At 38.8% G+C, this 21,494-nt stretch overlaps 1 protein-coding gene across 1 annotated transcript in view; it reads left to right on the plus strand.

Annotated features, from left to right (window-relative positions):
- The window catches only part of FNDC1 (fibronectin type III domain containing 1), a 218,668-nt gene that overhangs the window by 74,466 nt on the left and 122,708 nt on the right, over positions 1-21,494 (plus strand). Inside the window, exons 3-7 of the mRNA XM_040429455.1 lie at positions 1,234-1,332; positions 8,049-8,166; positions 10,171-10,358; positions 13,575-13,682; positions 17,520-17,708. Of these exons, the coding sequence (XP_040285389.1) occupies positions 1,234-1,332; positions 8,049-8,166; positions 10,171-10,358; positions 13,575-13,682; positions 17,520-17,708 (702 nt within the window). The remainder of the gene's footprint in view (positions 1-1,233; positions 1,333-8,048; positions 8,167-10,170; positions 10,359-13,574; positions 13,683-17,519; positions 17,709-21,494) is intronic.

The following is a 21,494-nucleotide window of genomic DNA, read 5'->3' on the forward strand; positions in this document are numbered from 1 at the left end:
TACTCTCAAAAAGTTGATCAAATTCATGTACTCATTTAATAGTTTACTGCATGTTAAAGGTACTAATATCAAACTATCCTATTGTTTAAATTACTTCTTAGCTTACTGTAAATTTGTCACAGCAGAGTACTGCTTCATTGATATTATTAGTATCCATATTTGATTAATCCTGAACAAAAGAGATTCAAAGCATGGCATTCACTATAAAAAGTTTTCCCTGATTTAATCCAGTGTGCACATACAACAAGGACAGGAGGGAGATGCAGGAGAGTGGGCCTCCTATCCTTGCTGTTGCTGCATGCTGGATTAAATAAAATAACATTTCTATGGTGAGTGCCATGCTTTGGATCTCTTTTGCTCTGGACTCATACTGCTGCATTGAGCATCACCATATCATCGTGGCACCGATCGCTAGTGCGTGTTTTCTCTTATAAAAGAACAGTGCCGGCCATGTGTTTTCTCTTTCATTTTATATTTGATTAATATTTCTAACTAGCAAAATGGCGCATATCTAAGTGGAGCTAGTGTGGCATTTGCTCCAGGTTCTGGGTGCCAGCAAGCCACTCAGCCTTAGGGATACCAATAAGCCATTTTGCCTTGGGGACTCCACCCACCCACTCTGCCTTGTTCAGAATATTTAGACACATGGTTAGGACAACCAACTGAATCTTTGCTGTTGGTGAAAGAATGCCTACCAACTGCCAATGCAACTGGGAAACACTGACACAACACTGAGCCTAAGGGCAGATTTAGACGGCAATTTGCAGACCGCACATGGCCGCAACCATAATAGAAAATGTCTATTCTGCAATGGAACAACGGATGCGGACAGCACCCGGTGTGCTGTCCGCATCTTTTGCGGCCCTATTGAAATGCATCCTCAATTATACGGCCGTCTAAATGAGCCCTAAAAACCTAAAAGAAAGACACAAATAATGACGTTAGTACAAACAATGCAATTCATTTGTAATGATCTCTTTATTTCCACTGTGTATCTATGAAAGAGGCCTTTACATTTGTAAGTTACTAGAGTGGGGCAGAGGTATTTACAGTAGTTGTAAATTACCATTGTGCAGCTACTAGAGGCTAATCATATCATGTTCTCTAAATAGAAGCCTGCAATAATTGTTAAAATAATTGCTGACATGAGGGTAACAAAATATATGTACTAACAAAATATTCAGATTTCTACTGAAATTACACTACTGAAGCTCTTTAATTTCTTCCTTGCAGCATCTGAGTCTGTACACATGGTCTCCCTTCAGTCAATGAATCCCCAAGGAAAAAGCCAGCCGGTATATCGGGCAGCTGCTACAAAGCTTAAAATTCCAGGTATGACGTTTGCTTACTTTGATAACAGGCCAAACAGTAGCACTAGGGCTGTAGAATTAAATCCAGACCTTATTGGAGTTGGAGGACACAAGAGTGAAGAATTTCCTTTCCTTTCTATATGTGTATATATATATAGCTTCTTTTGATGATTTGGTGCAGAACATAGTAACATAATTTCTAAGGCTGAGAAAATACATATTTCTATCCAGTTCAACCTATTCTACTAAATTGATCCAGAGGGGTCAAAAACAGAGCCCAGAAATTATAGGCTGGTTAGTTTAACATCTGTTGTCGGCAAACTGTTTGAAGGTTTTATAAGGCCCCTTTCACACGGGCGAGTATTCCGCGTGGGTGCAATGCGTGAGGTGAACGCATTGCACCCGCACTGAATCCTGACCCATTCATTTCTATGGGGCTGTGCACATGAGCTGTGATTTTCACGCATCACTTGTGCTTTGCGTGAAAATCACAGCAAGCTCAATATTCTGCGTTTTTCACGCAACGCAGGCCCCATAGAAGTGAATGCGGCCGCGTGAAAATCGCAAGCATCCGCAAGCAAGTGCGATTTTCAAATGCGGTGCGATTTTCACGCATGGTTGCTAGGTGACGATCGGGCTGGGGACCCGATCTGTATTATTTTCCCTTATAACATGGTTATAAGGGAAAATAATAGCATTCTGAATACAGAATGCAAAGTAAAATAGTGATGGAGGGGTTAAAAATAAAAAAAAATTAACTCACCGAGTCCACTTGATCGCGTAGTTGCGGATCTCTGTCTTCTTCTGTAATGTTGAGCTGTCGGCTAAGGACCTGTGGTGACGTCACATCACATGATCCAATCACATGGTCCCTCACCATGGTGATGAACCATGTGATTGTACCATGTGATGAGCACAGTGATGTCATCAAAGGTCCTATTCCTGTGCACAGCAAAGAAGAAGACAGAAGAGATGCCAGCTGCACGATCAAGTGGATTAAGGTGAGTTAAATTATTATTATTTTTTTAACCCCTCCAGCCCTATTGTACTATGCATTCTGTATTAAGAATGCTATTATTTATCCTTATAACCATGTTATAAGGGAAAATAATACAATCTACAGAACACCTAACCCAAACCCGAACTTCTGTGAAGAAGTTCGGGTTTGGGTACCGAACATGCCGATTCTTCTCACGCGCGTGCAAAATGCATTACAATGTTTTGCACTCGTGCGGAAAAATCGTGCATTTTCCCGCAACACACCCGCATCTTATCCGGGCAAAAAACATGACGCCCGTGTGAAAGATGCTATCCTGGAGTATCTCAATTAAAATAAGTGTATAATGCCATATCAGCATGGCTTCATGAGGGATCAGTCATGCCAAACTAGTTTAAACATTTTTCTATGTGGAGGTAAATTCTAGACTTTAACGGAGTGAGTCAATGGATGTCGTATATCTCGACTTCTCCAAAGCATTTGATACCATGCCACATAAAGGGCTAGTATATAAAATGAGAATGCATGAACTTGGAAAAAATGTCTGTATGTGGGTAAGTAACTGGCTCAGTGATAGAAAACAGAGGGTGGTTATTAATGGTACACACTCAGATTGGGTCACTGTCACTAGTGGGGTACCTCAGGGGTCAGTATTGGGCCCTATTCTCTTCAATATATTTATTAATTATCTTGTAGAAGGCTTGCACAGTAAAATATAAATTTTTGCACATGACACTAAACTGTGTAAAGTAATTAACACGGAAGAGGACAGTATACTGCTACAGAGGAATCTAGATAGATTGGAGGCTTGGGTAGAGAAGTGGCAGATGAGGTTTGACACTGACAAATGTAAGGTTATGTACATGGGAGGGAATAATGCAAATCACCCGTACATACTAAATGGTAAAACACTGGGTAACACTGACACGGAAAAGGACCTAGTAATTTTATTTGACAGTAAGCTTAAATGTAGCAACCAGTGTCAGGCAGCTGGTACCAAGGGCAATAAAATCATGGAGTGTATCACTTTACAAATCACTAGTAAGACCACACACGGAGTATTGTGCACATGAAAGACATAGCAGAGCTTAAGAGGGTTCAAAGACGGCAACTAGAATGGGTGGACTACAGTACCCAGAAAGATTATCAAAATTAGGGTTATTTAGTTTAGAAAAAAAGATAGCTGAAGGGGAGATCTAATAATTATGTATAAATATATCTAGAGAATACAGAGAACTTTCCCAATGACCTTTTTATACCCAGGACTGTCATTGTGACAAGGGGACATCCTCTACGTCTAGTGAAACAAAGTTCTCTACACAAACATAGAAGAGGATTCTTTACTGAGTAGTGAGACTATGGAACTGTCTGCCAGAGGAGGAAGAAATGATAAAAAGAGTTTAAAAGGGGCCTGGATGTATTTCTGGAGTGTAATAATATTACAGGTTATAGTTATTAGACTTTGGTAGAGGGGTCGTTCATCCAGGGACTTATTCGGATTGCCTGATTGGAGTCGGTAAGGAATTCCCCCACCACCATCTTCCTCTGCATAATAGGTTGATCTCGGTGGACATATGTCTTTTTCAGCCTTACAAACTTTGTTACTACGTAAATCTTTTTTCCTCTAGATGTAGAGGTTGTCCTCTTATTACAGTCACAGTCCTGGGTATATATAGCATCCAAAATGAAAAAGTTGATTGAGAAAGGCTTTATGCCGAAATGTTATATCTGCCAATGCATTTCTAATAACTATTCCTTGAAGTGCTGTTCCTTTTTGCATTTGCTGGGTACAGATAGATCACTTATTACTTTAGTTGCCTGCCTTTAATCCTCTCAATCTCTGATATGTTCTTCTTTAGCAAAGGTGCCCAAAATTCACATATTTTCTTTGGTATGCACATGCAATACATTTGCGCAAAAATTGTCATCAGTGACTAACTGTACGTTTATATATACTGTATATATATATATATATATATATATACACTGTATATATATACAGTACAGACCAAAAGTTTGGACACACCTTCTCATTCAAAGAGTTTTCTTCATTTTCATGACTATGAAAATTGTAGATTCACACTGAAGGCATCAAAACTATGAATTAACACATGTGGAAATATATACATAACAAACAAGTGTGAAACAACTGAAAATATGTCATATTCTGGGTTCTTCAAAGTAGCCACCTTTTGCTTTGATTACTGCTTTGCACAATCTTGGCATTCTCTTGATGAGCTTCAAAAGGTAGTCCCCTGAAATGGTTTTCACTTCACAGGTGTGCCTGTCAGGTTTAATAAGTGGGATTTCTTGCCTTATAAATGGGGTTGGGACCATCAGTTGCGTTGAGGAGAAGTCAGGTGGATACACAGCTGATAGTCCTACTGAATAGACTGTTAGCTGCTTTTTTCTTGCCATAATACTAATTCTAAGTAAAGAAAAACGAGTGGCCATCATTACTTTAAGAAATGAAGGTCAGTCAGTCAGCCGAAAAATTGGGAAAACTTTGAAAGTAAGGGCTATTTGACCATGAAGGAGAGTGATGGGGTGCTGCGCCAGATGACCTGGCCTCCACAGTCACCGGACCTGAACCCAATCGAGATGGTTTGGGGTGAGCTGGACTGCAGAGTGAAGGCAACAGGGCCAACAAGTGCTAAGCATCTCTGGGAACTCCTTCAAGACTGTTGGAAGACCATTTCAGGGGACTACCTCTTGAAGCTCATCAAGAGAATGCCAAGAGTGTGCAAAGCAGTAATCAAAGCAAAAGGTGGCTACTTTGAAGAACCTAGAATATGACATATTTTCAGTTGTTTCACACTTGTTTGTTATGTATATAATTCCACATGTGTTAATTCATAGTTTTGATGCCTTCATAGTCATGAAAATAAAGAAAACTCTTTGAATGAGAAGGTGTGTCCAAACTTTTGGTCTGTACTGTATATATATATATATATATATATATATATATATAAAATGGATTTATTCAAGATTCCTAAGCCATTGATGCATTTAGCCAAGAATTCAGAGACAGTAACTGCTTTAGGAGGGAGGGACCTATACTATTAATTTATGCAATTTGTTGAAAGTGCAGTGCCTATTCACATAGCTTTTAAAGGGAATCTGTCAGCAGTTCTGACAATGCTAATCTGCTGACAGCATTAGGTAGGTGCTGGGAAAAGCAGTGCAATTATATCTTTTGCCCAGGCAGAAGTGCCCAGAACAGGGTTTCACTGTGAAGTGCTCCTTGCTTCACATCCCCTCCCCTCTGTTCTGAGTGACAGTTGTAGCGGTCTCCTGGTTGGATGCTATAGCTGTCACTCAGAGCAGATGGAAGGGACTATGAAGCAGCTCAATGAACAGAGCTGAGAACACTTCACAGTGAAGCTCCGAACTGGGTACTTGAAAGGCCAAAATCTGGCAGAATATAAATTCATAGCCACACTACTCCAGATTCTAGGGATTTAATTTAATTGCATTGTTGTTGTTTTTTTATCCTACTGGGATTGATGGTTTCCCTGCAGGCAATACCTTACTAGATATTCATTTAGATAAATCCATAGTCAAAACACAGTACACAGTCAACAACTTTCTAATATTGTACACTTCACCATGGATATGCTTTACTATCAATCAGGAAAGAAGCCATTTTATTATCCAAGTCTTTCATTAACTTTAAAGAAAATGGACATGCATATAACTGAAATAATTATTTAATGTAAAAAAACTGTTTCAAATGAGTTTTCCAGTCTAAGTCTTTAATTTCCATTTCACTTTCAAGATTTCTGTCTTTCTTGTCAGTGTGTGGAACCACTCTTACGGCTGCAGGGCTGAAAACTGATTAGATTTGCTGGTGGGTGGTGGGCGCTGATACACTTAAAGGGGTATTCCGGTTACAGGTTACCTTCCTTGTTCCATAATAGGGTACATACAGTCAGGTCCAAAAATATTGGGACAGCGACACAATTCTAACATTTTTGGCTCTATACACCAGCACAATGGATTTGAAATGAAACGAACAAAATGTGCTTTAACTGCAGACTGTCAGCTTTAATTTGAGGATATTTACATCCAAATCAGGTGAACGATGTAGGAATTACAACAGTTTGCATTTGTGCCTCCCACTTATTAAGGGACCAAAAGTAATGGGACAGAATAATAATCATAAATCAAACTTTCACTTTTTAATACTTGGTTGCAAATCCTTTGCAGTCAATTACAGCCTGAAGTCTGGAACGCATAGACATCACCAGACGCTGGGTTTCATCCCTGGTGATGCTCTGCCAGGCCTCTACTGCAACTGTCTTCAGTTCCTGCTTGTTCTTGGGGCATTTTCCCTTCAGTTTTGTCTTCAGCAAGTGAAATGCATGCTCAATCGGATTCAGGTCAGGTGATTGACTTGGCCATTGCATAACAGTCCACTTCTTTCCCTTAAATAACTCTTTAATTGCTTTTGCAGTATGCTTTGGGTCATTGTCCATCTGCACTTTGAAGCGCCGTCCAATTAGTTCTGAAGCATTTGGCTGAATATGAGCAGATAATATTGTCCGAAACACTTCAGGATTCATCCTGCTGCTTTTGTCAGCAGTCACATCATCAATAAATACAAGAGAACCAGTTCCATTGGCAGCCATACATGCCCGCGCCATGACACTACCACCACCATGCTTCACTGATGAGGTGGAATGCTTAGGATCATGAGCAGTTCCTTTCCTTGTCCATACTCTTCTCTTCCCATCACTCTGGTACAAGTTGATCTTGGTCTCATCTGTCCATAGGATGTTGTTCCAGAACTGTGAAGGCTTTTTTAGATGTCGTTTGGCAAACTCTATTCTGGCCTTCCTGTTTTTGAGGCTCACCAATGGTTTACGTCTTGTGGTGAACCCTCTATATTCACTCTGGTGAAGTCTTCTCTTGATTGTTGACTTTGACACACATACACCTACCTCCTGGAGAATGTTCTTGAACTGTTATGGAGGGTATTTTCTTCACCAGGGAAAGAATTCTTCGGTCATCCACCACAGTTGTTTTCCGTGGTCTTCCGGGTCTTTTGGTGTTGCTGAGCTCACCGGTGCGTTCCTTCTTTTTAAGAATGTTCCAAACAGTTGTTTTGGCCACGCCTAATGTTTTTGCTATCTCTCTGATGGGTTTGTTTTGTTTTTTCAGCCTAATGATGGCTTGCTTCACTGATAGTGACAGCTCTTTGGATCTCATCTTGAAAGTTGACAGCAAAAGATTCCAAATGCAAATAGCACACTTGAAATGAACTTTGGACCTTTTATCTGCTCATTGTAATTGGGATAATGAGGGAACAACACACACCTGGCCATGGAACAGCTGAGAAGCCAATTGTCCCATTACTTTTGGTTCCTTAACAAGTGGGAGGCACATATGCAAACTGTTGTAATTTCTACACCGTTCACCTGATTTGGATGTAAATACCCTCAAATTAAAGCTGACAGTCTGCAGTTAAAGCACATCTTGTTCGTTTCATTTCAAATCCATTGTGGTGGTGTATAGAGCCAAAAATGTTACAATTGTGTCGATGTCCCAATATTTATGGACCTGGCTGTAAATATGGGTTTTCTGGGAAACCTCTTTAGATCAATCTAACCAGGTTTGCTGCTGAATGATACATCATAGTGCAAGAGAACCCAACATAACAAGGAAAAAGTGCAAGTTGCTGAATTGTGTAATAAGCCAAATGCATAAGTTGATCATTAATATGTAATGTGTTATTACAGAGGAAAATTATCTTATGGGGGCTAAGGAAGTAAGTGTGAGAGTGTTGTCTTCTCAATCGGTGCTTGTTACATGGGTGGATCCAATGTATGAAAAGTCCCCAATGGTTGACTCAAAGAGGTAAGTTGCTGAAAATATCATACAAAGGCCAAGTTTGTGTTTAAAAGATATAAGATTAAAAGAGTTCTCCAACTTCTTAACAAATTTTGGCTGTCCCCCTCCTCCACTGAACCTGTGGAGGGAAACATACATACGGTACCTGTTCTCTGCCGCTCAGTGCTGGCTCTTTCAGTCCATACCTACATGCATCCTAGAAGGAATTTTCTATGGAGCTAACATAGCTCCGAAATACCTCGGTAGGGAGCAATACTTTTGGGTTTATTGGAGTCCCCAAGTCTTAACAAATTTTGGCTGCTCCCCCTCATCACAAGACCTGTGGAGGGAAGGTGGTTAACTGCTTTCCGATACCCTATTCTTGCCCCTTCAGTTCACCTCTGCATTTGCCACGCACCAGTCCCTGCTTTTAAACTTCCAGCATGGATGGGCGTCACATATATCACTGAAGTCAATGACTGATCGCAGTAATGGTGTGTCCTCCAAGCGGAATGTCACTGGGTCACCTACCCCTTGGGGGTCATGATACCGCTGTGGTCAATCATTGGCTTCAGCAGCAAGCATGATCCTATCTATGTGAGGAGTTTACAAGCAGGAACTAGAGTGCAGCAAATGCTACGGGGAACCGAAGAAGCCAGAACTAAGTGCTGGAGAGCAGGTAAGTATGCTTCCCTCCACAGGACTACCAGGCAGGGTGGGCAGTCAAAATTTATTAAGAAGCTGGGGAACCCCATTTAAGCCAAAGGCATAAGCTATGCTCTCTTTGTAGGTATTTCATTGCACCCATATGCACTTAGTCTGGGTAACCTCTTAAACTCAATACTGACAGTTTGTTAAGGATGTATGTAGAAATGTTTTTAGTGTACTGTAATTCCCATTGGAGATCAGAACTAATGGGACATACACTTTTGTCTGAAGATGACCATACACAGTTATCTCTCCTGATGCCCCCCTTGGCTGGGCCAAGTATATATCTTTTTTCAGTGAGAAAGAAGAGAACCTGCTGCCAAACATAATCTGTCAGGTGGGAGTCTGGAGCGCCCCATAAACACAAAAATGTATTCTGTGCACTGGTTTGACCGATAGTAGTTTAATAGATTTGGGGGCCTTTACGCTGTCTTTCCTTTCTCAAATTTAAGAACGTTGAATGCTCACTTCATGTAGGACTATTTTCTGCTCAAGTCATGACGTTCTTCATCAGTTTTGGGATGATAATTGTAGCAGAGTTGCCAATACATAATTTATCAAAGCCAACAATAGTCTTCAAACATATTAATTTTATTTTTAACTTAATGAAGATAAAACGTTTGATAAACAAGATATTACTCGGTCAGAGTACAGAACCATGCCAAGTTCAATTGTCTCTGAGGACAGGTGAACTCTGAGAGCATCACATAATGCTGCTTCAGAAGAATTAGTTCTCACTTTGTGTTTTCTGATGGTAACTGGCTACATTGGGGATCTCAGCAGCAGACCTAAACGAGACAAAGATTTAAAGGGACTAAAATGTTTTTAAAATACAGTATGTTTTATTATAAACATTTACTTTTTGCATTTATGTTTTTACATTGTGTTTTTTTAATTTTTTACTTTTTGACTAGTCACTGAAACACACACACACAATAGACTAACATTTCCTATTTTTACAGGAAATGTGTTTTTGGGCTTACTCACACTTGATAAAAAAAAATAACTAAATAAAAAATTCAGGCATGGTAAAAAAATCTGTGAAACACGTCCAGAAATTATCATTGTGGATGCAAAATGGTGTCAGTCTTTTTTCGTCCACAAAACAGACGCAGACATGTGAATAAGGCTTAAAGCTGAAGTTTGGACTTTTTCGTAATTGATTTATTGATTGCAAAATAAATGATACTAAAACAATTTCATTATAAAAAATGTTTAGGTCAGTTCACTAATTAGTACAGAATCAGAAAATAGCCAACAGTTAAACAGATGCTTCAGTTCTTGCAAAGACTACAGCTTCTAACAGACATTGTCGTTTGACAGACATTACACAATTCGATACCGTGAAAAGGGAGAGTCTGCACGTTGGGATTACAAGCAAATAAATGCAAGACGTGCCTTGATTGAAAAGCTAAATCCTGATGCCATGTATGAATTTTCTGTCCGTATTTCCCAAGGAGAGGAAGAAAGCCAATGGAGTTCTTCAGTTTTTCAAAGGACACCCGTATCTGGTATATATATATATATATATATAGCTTTTTATATTTTATTTAGCAAAATTCGTACAGATACATATTGTATTTGGTTGTAACATTAAATTCTTTTATTTATTTATTGCATAATGTATTAAACTGTGTGTGTCACAACTCAACACTTTCAAGACGCTGTGATCTTCCATTTTTGGGTTTTAGTTTTTTACTTCCTGCCTTCCCAGAACCATAATCTTTTTTATTTTTTCATTCACATAGCCGTATAGGGCTTGTTTTTTGTGTTACAAGTTGTACGTATTAATGACATAATTTACTGTTGCATACAATATAGTGGGAAACTGGAAAAAATTCTAAATGGAGTGGAATAGGGAAAAATAATTCAATTCCGCCACAGTTTTATGGGTTTTGTTTTTACAGCATTCCCTATGTGGTAAAACTGACCTACTGTACATTCATTCTTCTGGTCAGTATGAGTATGGTGATACCACATTTATATAGTTTTTCTTGTGTATTAATACTGAAAATAAAATAAAAACTTTGGACAAAATAATTTCCTTTCATTGACATATTCTGACCGCCAAAACTTTTTTATAGTTATGTCTACGGAGCTGGATGAGGCAAATTTTTTGCAGGATGACCTGTAATTTTTATTGATGCCATTTTAGAATGTGTAAGACATTTTGATCACTTTTTATTCAATTTTTGGGGGGAGGTGAAGTAATGAAAAAATTGTGAAACGGCAATTGTTTTCACGTTATGCCGTTCTGCTGTACGTGTATGAGGATAATATTTTAATAGTGCAGGTGTTTTAAGATGATGTTTAATTTTTTATTGTTTATTTTTTTAATTCTAGGTAAATGGGGTGATTTGAACTTTTTTTTTTAATATTTGTAAAAGCTTTGTTTTTTCTTTTCTTTTTTAACCCTGTCAGTACTGAGTCACTTTTCACCTTAAAACCCAGGCTGATTTTTACAAATCTAATATGTGTCAATTTATGTGATAATAACTCTGGAATGCTTTTACCTAGCCAAACTATTCTGAGATTCTTTTGTGATTCGTGACACATTGTACTTCATGTTAATAATACATTAAAATTGATGTTTTACTTTTATTTATAAAAGAAACCTAAATTTAACAAAAAATTCGGAAAAATTCACAATTTTTGAAATTTGAATTTCTCTGCTTTTAAGGGCTCATGCACACGGCCATGTGCGGCTGTTCCATGCATTGGGGACTGCAATTTGCGGTCCCCAATGCAACGGCAACATCCGTGCGGTAGCCAGAACGGATCGAGACCCAGTCAACTTGAATGGGTTTGTGATCCGTCCCCACCATAAAAAAAATAGAACATGTTCTATTTTTTTGCGGTGCGCAGGTACGGACAGAAACACCACGGAAGCACTACATAGTGTTTCCATGGGCTTCTGATCCGTGCTTCCGTTCTTCACCACACCACATCTCCCGGATTGCGGACTCATTAAAGTGAATAGGTCCGCATCCGTTATGTGGGGTGCACACAGCTGGTGCCAGTGTATTGCGGACCTGCTGTATGCCTGAGGGCTCATTCAGACAGCCGTATGCTGTCCGCAAAAATGCAGATCCGTTTATTTGCGGACAGTTCAGCATGTCCGCAAAAAAAGTATTGCATTCGTTTTTTTTGCTGACCCATAGACTTCAATGGGGCCAAGTCCTGATTTTCACTGACAAGTATAGGACATGTTTCATTTGTTTTGATGAGCTGTGCAATGGAAGAAAAAGCCCCATAGAAGTGAATAGGACAGCATCTAATCCGCAAAAAAACGGATCCGTATGTTTGCTGACAGCATACGGCCGTCTGAATGAGCCCTAAGGCAGATAGTGATACCTCATAAAATAGTTATTACTTTAAATTTACCATATGTCTAGTTCATGTCTGCATAATTTTTTGAAATTACATTTTATTTTTTAGGACTTTAGAAGGCTTAGAATTTTTGAAGCAAGAAGTCACTTTGTGGGGCTTACATAGTAGAAACCACCCATAAATGACCCCATTTTAGAAACGACACTCCTCAAGTTATTCAAAACTGATTTTACAACCTTTGTTAACCCTTTAGGTATTAAAGGAAAATGGAGGTGAAATTTCTAAATTTCACTTTTTTTTTTGCAGATTTTGCATTTTAATCCATTTTTCCTGAATCAGAGCAAGGATACACAGACAAACAAACCTCAATATTTATTACCCTGATTCTGCAGTTTACAGAAACACCCCATATGTGGTCATAAACTGCTGTACAAGGTAGGGCTCAGAAGGGAAAGAGCATTGTTTGGTTTTGGAGAGCAGATTTCACTGGGATAATTTTAAGTTGCCATGTTGCATTTGAAGAATCCTAATGCACCCCTAGACAGGAAACTCCCAAAAAGTGACCCCATTTTAGAAACTGCTGGATAAGGAGACAGTTGTATTGGTACTATTTTGGGGTACGTATCATTTTTAAATGCTCAATTGTACATTTTTTGTGAGGTAAGGTAACTAAAAATGCCTGTTTTGGCTTTTTTGTATTTTTTTTATGGCGTTCCCCTGAAAAGTTTATTTTTTGTTTCAGTTTTACATAACAAATCATAAAAAAAAAAAGAAAAAGGTTTTTGTGTCTCCACTTTCTGAAAGACAATTTTTTTTTATTTTTCTGCCGAAAGTGAAATATAACCACACATTCAATTTATATTGTACTGCCACTTTGTCTGACTTGTTTATATTAGTACATTCATGCATTCCCCATAATATAACAATTCTGGAGCTTCTTTCCTCATCTTACAACTCTGCATTGTGCTCTTCTGTTATTCCTCATAGAAATTTGTGAAAAAATTGACAACTGGGTCCCCTGTTATAGGTGTTTGCACTTCATAGTCTAATAATGCACAGACTGTGTAGGTATACACCCTCAACTGGTAACACCCAGTTGTCCATTTCAACGGATACATTTCTAATTAAATGAAATGAAAGTAGGAATAGCAGAGGACTGGCACAATGCATTATAAGGAAAGATGCTCCAGATTTGTTGTATTATCAGGAATAAATGTAAGTAGAGATGGTCCTGTTTAACAAAACCAATAGAACACAATTGCTGAGGAGTGTATTTCATATTCCTCCACTTACTACATTAGGGTTCATGAAATAATCTGACAGTCTTATACAGAGATATCCATTTTCATTTTTCAGATCAATCTGCTTAACTTGCCTAATCTAATTTATTTTCAAAGCTCCAGTAACTGCACCTGAAAACCTTTACGTGGAACCCCTGAAAGGCAAACCTACATCTGTGAGGGTAATGTGGGATGAGCTTACTGACAATGCTGGAAAAATAAAAGGTAATCACAAATCTGTTCTATAAAAAGTTTTGGCTTAAAGGGGTTGTCTTCAAACCAGCACCTGGATCTGAATTCTTTTGTAATTGCATGTAATTAAAAATTTTGCATATCCACTGAGTTATTCAATAAAATCTGCATGGCGCCACCAGCTGTTTGTTCTTTTTCCTATTTCTTTGTCCTGATCAATGAGATGGGCGCACATGCTCAGTTTGATCCTTTTACTGCCTTCTGAGTTGTGATAGGGAGAGCAGAAAAGACACTGCCCTTGAGCTGCCAGCTTGATAAAAATTCTAGACTATCATGTACTATATGATGTCTGATTTTCATTCTTTACATTAGTCATGGGATAACCTCTTTAATAGTTTTTAAAATCTACCTGTCAGGTTTTCCGACGATACAAACACATAAAGTATTTTTGACTACTGAATTAAGATAAGCTCTATCATAGCTACATACCAGACCCCATATTACTTTCATATTCAGAAATCAAGGTCATTTTTGTTAAGAACAAAAAACAAAAATTAAAATATTTTGATGCAAAGCAGTTTATCAATTCAGAGTAAAATGAAGGGATGGCACTCTAAACATAAGTGGTGTATGGAAAAGAGTATTTATTATGAGATGGCTTGTTGTGCCAAATAGCAACAATGTATAATCATAAAATTAAGAATAATATATAATCATAAAAAATAGGATATAAATATGTAAATATTCAGATCAAAACAAATAAAAATATTAAAATATATGAAGGATAATAAAATAAGGAACGATGAACCTTCAGTTAGATGACAAATCCTAGGAAAATCAAGCATACATAATATTGTAGCAGTGCATATAAAAATACAAAAATAGGTGAATAAATAGATGAATAAGAAGCCGCAGGTGGTGATATTATGTGAATCTTGTGGACCTACTGGAGGTAGGTGTAAATATCCAGTCCAATAATGTCCAAGAAAAATAGATTGGGTTTTTCTTGGACGTTTTTCCTAGGATTTATCATCTAACTGAAGGTTCATCATTCCTTATTTTATTATCCTTCATATATTTTAATATTTTTATTTGTTTTGATCTGAATATTTACATATTTATATCCTATCTTTATGATTATATATTATTCTTAATTTTATGATTATACATTGTTGCTATTTGGCACAACAAGCCATCTCATAATAAATACTCTTTTCCATACACCACTTATGTTTAGAGTGCCATCCCTTCATTTTACTTTCAATTTCCTACTACAAGCGTTGGGTACGCTCCGTTTGGATTGAGCACCTTACACCATTTTTTGGGTTCTAGTGAGCCACCCCATACATATTTATTCTCAGTTTATCAATTCAACCTGTTTTCACTCAAACAGCACAACATGTATTAATACAACTGCTACTAAACAGCAGTGGGATCTTGTATGAAAAGTTATTATAACATGTAATCGTGTATTACATACGAATATTTTTAGACATTGAGACAGTTTCCAACCTAATTCATTAAATACACATTATAAAGGTACAGTACAGACCAAAAGTTTGGACACACCTTCTCATTCAAAGAGTTTTCTTTATTTTCATGACTATGAAGGCATCAAAACTATGAATTAACACATGTGGAATTATATACATAGCAAACAAGTGTGAAACAACTGAAAATATGTAATATTCTAGGTTCTTCAAAGTAGCCACCTTTTGCGTTGATTACTGCTTTGCACACTCTTGGCATTCTCTTGATGAGCTTCAAGAGGTAGTCACCTGAAATGGTCTTCCAACAGTCTTGAAGGAGTTCCCAGAGATGATTAGCACTTGTTGGCCCTTTTGCCTTCACTCTGCGGTCCAGTTCACCCCAAACCATCTCGATTGGCTTCAGGTCCGGTGACTGTAGAGGCCAGGTCATCTGGCGCAGCACTCCATCACTCTCCTTCATGGTCAAATAGCCCTTACTTTCAAAGTTTTCCCAATTTTTCAGCTGACTGACTGACCTTCATTTCTTAAAGTAATGATGGCCACTCGTTTTTCTTTACCTAGCTGCTTTTTTCTTGCCATAAAACAAATTCTAACAGTCTATTCAGTAGGACTATCAGCTGTGTATCCACCTGACTTCTCCTCAACGCAACTGATGGTCCCAACCCCATTTATAAGGCAAGAAATCCCACTTATTAAACCTGACAGGGCACACCTATGAAGTGAAAACCATTTCAGGGGACTACCTCTTGAAGCTCATCAAGAGAATGCCAAGAGTGTGTAAAGCAGTAATCAAAGCAAAAGGAGGCTACTTTGAAGAACCTAGAATATGACATATTTTCAGTTGTTTCACACTTGTTTGTTATGTATATAATTCCACATGTGTTAATTCATAATTTTGATGCCTTCAGTGTGAATCTACAATTTTCATAGTCATGAAAATAAAGAAAACTCTTTGAATGACAAGGTGTGTCCAAACTTTTGGTCTGTACTGTATGTTCACACATGGTAGATTTGCTGGAGAATTTTTTTTTGTCTAGAAATGTCAGTAAATTTGTTTAAATAGAAGACTGGGACAGCTTGTGCAACAAATGTGCCATGTGTGATCATACCTAAAGTCGATGGCATAGCATGGAGGATGAACGAGTGGGTGTCCGAGTCACCAAACTGCAAAATAATGCCTGGCGTCCCCAGGGCCTGGGCTGCCCCTGTTAAACAGTCAATGTTTCTGGCAAAATATTGCAGGGGCAGAGGAGCATAGGCTGGTAAAGGCCCATGGCCTATGAGAGAGCTGAGGAGTCATTAGCGCACATGCACTCTCTTGTAGGACTCAGGCTAAAACCTGCCTGTGGATAGGAGGCTGCAGATAGAACACGTATAGGAGGAGCATAGAGAAAGGGGGAGGTGTTTATTTTTACTTTTAGTTTAAGGGGCACAGAGGGGGAATTTTAGTGAGTAGGGCTGGCCCCGTTGGGGTGTGAATATGAATTATATGAATTACAACTCAGTGAGACTTGGGGTAGAACTGTATAGAACTGGTAACTACCACTATATGGTTACTATATGGTGTCAATATTGGCCTTTGAATAGTGTATTATATGCATAATCAGTATGGACCAATATTTAGTCACTATATGGTGGTAAAACATGTTCATGGTCTTATTATATAGTATTATTTGACTCATATATTGTCATGGTGGTAATGCTGATTTTGGTATAGTATTTTTTAATTTAGTATCAGTATGGTGGTAATACATGTTCATGTTCTTGGCAGTATTATATGTATTTATATATTGTTATCTTGGTAATGCCAATTTTGGTATAGTGTTTTTTATTCAGTATCAGCATGGCGGTAATTTTCTGATCCTATGTGATCATGGTGTAGGGGTATTATTTGCTCTTTATATAGTGTTATAATTGGTAATGTTGGTCTTCGTATACTGTAGGGCATGTCAACAGGTTAGGCGGTGCAATAATTTGAAACTAACTTTATGCCCCTGCCCGAAGTGTAGAGACTACTCATGGTGCAAGTCACTCTGGGTTTCCAGAAGAATTTTAGAAGTTAGTGGAATGTTCTATTGTTTAGCAAATTTTTTAGGTCTTTTGTCTGATTTTTAACTTATGAAGGATTATCAGAAGTATTTCTGTCTTCGGGCACATAAACAAATACCTCAGCATCATTCATACCTTACATGTTTTCATTTGATATATAATAGTCACTGGCTCACTCTATATTGCTTGATTATGTAATTGTTGTTTTGTGAAAGCTCCTCTGAAATTTGCCGATTATCTGACCTCTCTTTGTAAAGTGCAGAAAGATCGACTTAGTAATGTCCAGCACAGTGTTATAATGCAAAGAACATCTGTGTTTTTATTTCTACAGAATACATAGTGTCATATGCTCCTGCAATGAAGCCATTTGGAGGCAAATCCATACCATATTCAGGAACAACCACATCTGCCATAGTTGATGATCTGCAGCCTGGTGAACGGTACATTTTCAAAATACGGGCAGCCAACAGGAGAGGGCAGGGCCCTCAATCTAAAGCCTTTACAGTCACCATACCAGCGGGTAAGCACATGCATTCATTATGAGTTACCCATCTGTTCACTGTTAATTCATGGTTTTATTATTCTGATCTGACTCCAGAAATGTTCTACAAAATCATTCATTGTATACACAGTGCTAATTTTACAGCTAATAAAACATACAATCAATTTTTGTCTTTTAACCCCTTAAGGACTTAGGACGTATCGGTACGGCATGGATCCCGAGTCCTTAAGGACCCATGACGTACCGGTACGTTATAACTTGAAATCTGTATTCCGGCGCCCGAGGGGTTAATCGGAACGGGATTTCGGCTGAAATCATTCAGCCGGCATCCCGTAACAATGCAGGGGGGGGTCATTTGACCCCCCCGCATCGGCGATCGCAGAAAACCGCAGGTCAATTCAGACCTGCGGTTTGCTGCGCTTTGTGCAGTTTCTGATCCCCGCGGGCCCTGACCGCGGGGATCAGAAGCTTTAGTGTCCCTAAAATATATATTTTACACCCCCCCCTGCACCCCTGCATGATTTTTTGCCGGCGGGTGGTGCAGGGGGGGAGTTGTGGGCGGTGGGGGCGGTGCGGGAGGCGGGCGGTGCGGCAGGCGGGATCGCGATCCCCCGCCCGCCTCCCTTTGTATAATCGTTGGTCTCTAGTGGGGATACCAGGGTGCCAGCACATTGCTGGCACCCTGGTATAAACGGCTGACATCGATGATGCGATGTCAGCCGTTTAACCCTTTCCATACAGCGGTCCGTACAGACCGCTGTATGGAAAAAGTTAACAGTAAGAGGGAGCTCCCTCCCTCTCCCATCGGGGGGCTGCTGTGCCTTTGCAGCCCCCCGATGGAGAGGGAGAGAGCCCCCAGACAGCCCCCCGAGAGATCCCCTCCTTACCCTTCCCCGTCTGCGAAGTTCTGAGCAGACGGGGAAGGTTCCCATGGCAACAGGACGCCTCTCAGGCGTCCTGCTGTCCATGGTGCTGAACAGATCTGTGCTAAAGGCAGAGATCTGTTCAGACAAAGTGTAAGTAAAATACAGTACTGTACAATATATATTGTTCTGTACTGTATTATACAGACATTAGACCCACTGGATCTTCAAGAACCAAGTGGGTCTGGGTCAAAAAAAAAGTGAAAAAAAGTGAAAAAAAAGTAAAAATCCAAAAACACATTTATCACTGATTAAAAATGAAAAAAATAAAATTCCCTACACATGTTTGGTATCGCCGCGTCCGTAACGACCTGATCTATAAAACGGTCATGTTACTTTCCCCGCACGGTGAACGCCATAAAAATAAAAAAATAAAAACTATTAGGAAATTGAAATTTTGCCCACCTTACATCCCAAAAAAGGTAATAAAAGTGATCAAAAAAGTCGCATGTACGCCAAAATAGTACCAATCAAACCGTCATCTCATCCCGCAAAAATCATACCCTACCCAAGATAATCGCCCAAAAACTGAAAAAACTATGGCTCTTAGACTATGGAAACACTAAAACATGATTCTTTTGGTTTCAAAAATGAAATCATTGTGTAAACTTAAATAAATAAATAAAAAGTATACATATTAGGTATTGCCGCGTCCGTATCGACCGGCTCTATAAAAATATCACATGACCTAACCCCTCAGGTGACCACCGTAAAAAAATAAAAATAAAAACGGTGTAAAAAAAGCTATTTTTTGTCATCTTACGTCACAAAAAGTGTAATAGCAAGTGATCAAAAAGTCATATGCACCCCAAAATAGTGCCACTCAAACCGTCATCTCATCCCGCAAAAAATGAGACCCTACTTAAGATAATCGCCCAAAAACTGAAAAAACTATGGCTCTTAGACTATGGAGACACTAAAACATTTTTTTTGTTTTAAAAATGAAATCATTGTGTAAAACTTACATAAATAAAAAAAATTGTATACATATTAGGTATCGCCGCGTCCGTGACAACCTGCTCTATAAAATTACCACATGATCTAACCTGTCAGATGAATGTTGTAAATAACAAAAAAAAAAACGTGCCAAAAAATCTATTTCTTGTTACCTTGCCGCACAAAAAAGTGTAATATAGAGCAACCAAAAATCATATGTACCCTAAACTAGTACCAACAAAACTGCCACCCTATCCCGTAGTTTCTAAAATGGGGTCACTTTTTTGGAGTTTCTACTCTAGGGGTGCATCAGGGGGGCTTCAAATGGGACATGGTGTCAAAAAAACCAGTCCAGCAAAATCTGCCTTCCAAAAACCGTATGGTATTCCTTTCCTTCTGCGCCCTGCCGTGTGCCCGTACAGCGGTTTACGACCACATATGGGGTGTTTCTGTAAACTACAGAATCAGGGCCATAAATAATGAGTTTTGTTTGGCTGTTAACCCTTGCTTTGTAACTGGAAAAAAAATATTAAAATGGAAAATCTGCCAAAAAAGTGAAATTTTGAAATTGTATCTCTATTTTCCATTAAATCTTGTGCAACACCTAAAGGGTTAACAAAGTTTGTAAAATCTGTTTTGAATACCTTGAGGGGTGTAGTTTCTTAGATGGGGTCACTTTTATGGAGTTTCTACTCTAGGGGTGCATCAGGGGGGCTTCAAATGGGACATGGTGTCAAAAAACCAGTCCAGCAAAATCTGGCTTCCAAAAACCATACGGCGCACCTTTCACTCTGCGCCCTACTGTGTGCCCGTACAGTAGTTTACGGCCACATATGGGGTGTTTCTGTAAACTACAGAATCAGGGCCATAAATAATGAGTTTTGTTTGGCTGTTAACCCTTGCTTTGTAACTGGAAAAAAAATATTAAAATGGAAAATCTGCCAAAAAAGTGAAATTTTGAAATTGTATCTCTATTTTCCATTAAATCTTGTGCAACACCTAAAGGGTTAACAAAGTTTGTAAAATCAGTTTTGAATACCTTGAGGGGTGTAGTTTCTTAGATGGGGTCACTTTTATGGAGTTTCTACTCTAGGGGTGCATCAGGGGGGCTTCAAATGGGACATGGTGTCAAAAAACCAGTCCAGCAAAATCTGGCTTCCAAAAACCATACGGCGCACCTTTCACTCTGCGCCCTACTGTGTGCCCGTACAGTAGTTTACGGCCACATATGGGGTGTTTCTGTAAACTACAGAATCAGGGCCATAAATAATGAGTTTTGTTTGGCTGTTAACCCTTGCTTTGTAACTGGAAAAAAAATATTAAAATGGAAAATCTGCCAAAAAAGTGAAATTTTGAAATTGTATCTCTATTTTCCATTAAATCTTGTGCAACACCTAAAGGGTTAACAAAGTTTGTAAAATCAGTTTTGAATACCTTGAGGGGTGTAGTTTCTTAGATGGGGTCACTTTTATGGAGTTTCTACTCTAGGGGTGCATCAGGGGGGCTTCAAATGGGACATGGTGTCAAAAAAAACAGTCCAGCAAAATCTGGCTTCCAAAAACCATACGGCGCACCTTTCACTCTGCGCCCCGCTGTGTGCCCGTACAGTAGTTTACGGTCACATATGGGGTGTTTCTGTAAGCGGCAGAGTCAGGGCAATAAAGATACAGTCTTGTTTGGCTGTTAACCCTTGCTTTGTTAGTGGAAAAAATGGGTTAAAATGGAAAATTAGGCAAAAAAAAGAAATTCGCAAATTTCATCCCCATTTGCCAATAACTCTTGTGCAACACCTAAAGTGTTAACGAAGTTTGTAAAATCAGTTTTGAATACCTTGAGGGGTGTAGTTTATAGAATGGGGTCATTTTTGGGCGGTTTCTATTATGTAAGCCTCGCAAAGTGACTTCAGACCTGTAGTGGTCCCTAAAAATTGGGTTTTTGTAAATTT

This window comes from Bufo bufo, chromosome 4 (assembly GCF_905171765.1).
Source record: "Bufo bufo chromosome 4, aBufBuf1.1, whole genome shotgun sequence".
Classification (NCBI taxonomy): Eukaryota; Metazoa; Chordata; class Amphibia; order Anura; family Bufonidae; genus Bufo; species Bufo bufo.